Source organism: Andrographis paniculata, unplaced genomic scaffold (assembly GCF_009805555.1).
Source record: "Andrographis paniculata isolate CXL003 unplaced genomic scaffold, ASM980555v1 Contig55END, whole genome shotgun sequence".
NCBI lineage: Eukaryota > Viridiplantae > Streptophyta > Magnoliopsida > Lamiales > Acanthaceae > Andrographis > Andrographis paniculata.
Genome location: NW_026137590.1, coordinates 1,401,648 through 1,404,928, shown reverse-complemented (window position 1 = coordinate 1,404,928; position 3,281 = coordinate 1,401,648). Strand labels below are relative to the sequence as shown.

Genomic DNA, 3,281 nt, shown 5'->3' with positions numbered 1-3,281 from the left:
AAAATTATGTATGTTCTTTTAGAAAAAAAATACATATACATTCATTATTTTTATATTATTGATATAATTCTCTATATTTTACATAAAAAAAATATTTTAAAAATATTTTATAAAATAAACACACTGGTTTGTATTTTTTAATTTTTTTAAAATTTTTTTTTTTCATATTTAATATGCACATTTCTAATAAAAATATATTATATTTTTATCAAAATATTATTAAAAAAAAAAACTTAAAATATCCATATTTTCCAAAACATATCCAAATTCCAACAGTAAGTTTACGTAAAATAAGTGTTTATTAATTTCCATTTTGCTATTATTAAAGTATACATACCGTATAGTACAACACAATACAAAATACACACATAAGTACATACCAAAAAGTATTTATTTATTTATTTAAATTTTCTTCTAGAATCTGTGACTATTATATATGGGGCGGGGCAGGATCCGCATAACCAGACCCGGGAAGACATCATCCGGGTCATGGATATGGGGATTTCTCTCGACGATGTACGGGTCGCCGCATTTCTCACCGATCGTTTGCAGCGTCTCCCCTTCTCCGACCACATATATCTCCTCGCACGACCGCTCCGCCATCCGCCGCCCTCTCACCGCCTCCACGCCGCCGCCGCCGTTAATTACGACGACGGCGCTCATCGTCGTTAGAATTAACGCCGTTAGAATCACTGCGCAGACAAACGACGCTGAGTCCACCGAAATCCTCACGCGCCTCCGCGGCGGCGCCGCCATGGCCGGAATTAAACAATAATTAATTGGTATATATATATAGAGATAGAGATAGAGATAGATATAAGCTCTTTCTCTCTCTATATCTGTGTATACGTAGGAGAACGAGAGGGGCTTTGTGTGTGTATATATATAGGGGAAGGGTTACTGGGCAGAATTTGAAAAATTAACACCACTCAGATTTTTTTAATCAGCACACGTAAAATATAGAAACAACATATGTTTTTATTACATACAATATATATTGGTTATAATAAAGACACGTCTTGTTTGTTCATAATTACAACGTGTGTTGAATGAGAATATATTTTGTGCTAAAATTAACTGTAGTATGTGCTGTGTGAAAATATATCATTTGCTGTTAATTTATGTACTATATTTATATTATATTAACGCATATTCTATAGTGTTGTTATACCGTGTGTTATCTATTACAATGTTGAATTTTACATTTAGCTATGCAGCCGCGGTCATATATATATATATATATTATTGTAATAATTAAGCATGGAGATTTGGTAACTGTAGGGAGAAGTTTGATAGTGGTAAACTATAACTAGTTGGGTTTTTGGTAAATTAATGAATTTCAATCAGCACATATAAAATTGTTTGATTAAATCAAGTAATTATTATTATTAGAATTAGATTTATTTAAATTAAAATCTATTAGATGTTAGTTGTATCTTTTTGTTGTACTTTCTCTATCCCATATAATTTATTCCTATTTTATATTATTTTTTGTTCCATATAACTTGTCATTTTTTTTTTTGAAAAAATAATTATACACTTTAATTATATTTTAAATATTATAATTTATAATTTTTTTATTTTAATTATTTTAATCTTAATCTATAATTATTTTGATCAAACAATAATTATTTTTACTAATATACTTTTTAATTACTTATTAATCATATTTTACCTAAATTTCTGTATCTTTTACACTATATATATTATAGCGTCCAAAATATGTGCGACGGAGGGAGTATCAATTAGTAAATTATTAAAATTTGTGTTGGTTTATTTAAATTTATTGCTTTTATTTGTAAACTTTCAAATTTATTTGGATAAGGCAAAATATATTTTTTACATTTTTTTTGTTACCTCGCAATTCTTTTTATCAATAAATAGATACTGTATATTTTTGTAATACTATATATATTATGTTGTTTATACTCATAAATACGTTGCAGTGAATATATTTTTTATGATGAAAAAAATAATTATTTTATTTATATTATATTAAGATAAATAATATGTTATTTATTTTTATATCGCATTTCAACACTATGTTTAATTGTGGTAACTATCGTCCTAAAAATGAAAAATTTTGATTTAATATTTTTTTAAATAAAATAAAATAAAATATTGATTTTGTTTAAGTGGTATTGGTAATAAAAGGGTGGAAATGTGATTATTTATGGTTGACCAAGAATGGAAGTTGAGTTAGAATTTAGAAACATTAATGTTGGGTTAAGTGTCATGTATACCCACCCACCCATAGGGCTTGTTTTGCTTGTGTTTGAATATTAAATTTAATTTAAATCATGATAATAATAATAATAAAAAAGTATTCCCTTCGTCTCAAAATTATAGTTTGAGTTGTATTTGAAATAAGATTTAAAAAATATTAATATTATATTGATAGTGGATAATATGTACGGGTAAAAGACTTTTTTTTGCCATTGTGAGTGTATTAGTGTAAAATGTAGTGACAATTATGTAATAATAATGAAAAAGTAACGATAGTTTTATAATGATATAATTATTTATGAAAATGATATTATTGTTTTAAGAGGGATAAAAATGATAAATATTGTATTAAGACGGATGGAGTATTATTATTAAGAAATATTTCTTACAAGTCTTTCACTATTTATAATTTTTTTTAAAAGGTCAAATCAAATATTTATTTTTTATTTTTTATACTTCATCCGTTTTGAAATAATAAAAATATTTTGGATGAACATGAGAGGTAATGAATAATAGTATTATATTGATAGTGAGTGTAAAAGTATTTATAAGAAACCAAAATATCCATACTTATAATTATTGTAAAAATATAGAGATAATTTTGTAAAAAGGTGGAAGAGTTGGTTATGAATTGAGACTATTGTTTTAGGAGACAAGAACTATTAAATTAAAAATAATTTAAATTCAAAATATTATATAAATATCTATGTATGTAACCTTAAATAGTTTTTTAAATTGTTCGTAATATAAAAAATAATACTCCATCCGTCCCAAAAATAATGTCTTATTGGGAGTAGACACGATAATTAAGCAATAATAGTATTTAATTGGAAGTGTGTATAAAGCAGAAGGTAAAAGATTAAAATACCCTAACTTTTGAATGATTTTAAAAAGTACGTTAGAATAATAATTAGGGTAATTTGAAAAAGTAAGAATAATTTTATTATAAAGTGGGGACCACAATTACTAAATAAGAAAACAAGACAATTATTTTGAGATGGACAGGAATAGAAAACAAGACAACTTTATTGGAACGGAGAGAATATTTTATATAA

The 3,281-nt window shown here is 25.4% G+C and overlaps 1 protein-coding gene across 1 annotated transcript; it reads right to left on the bottom strand.

The window, feature by feature from the left end:
• Positions 1 to 267: 267 nt before the first annotated feature.
• On the bottom strand, positions 268 to 924 carry LOC127256372 (uncharacterized). Its single transcript, XM_051282350.1, has one exon. The coding sequence runs from the start codon at positions 754 to 756 to the stop codon at positions 415 to 417; it is 342 nt and encodes a 113-aa protein (XP_051138307.1). The 5' UTR covers positions 757 to 924; the 3' UTR covers positions 268 to 414.
• Positions 925 to 3,281: the final 2,357 nt, after the last annotated feature.

Coding starts and splice junctions, on each gene's coding strand:
- LOC127256372 (XM_051282350.1), bottom strand. CDS start 756: ATGGCGGCGCCGCCGCGGAGGCGCGTGAGGATTTCGGTGGACTCAGCG.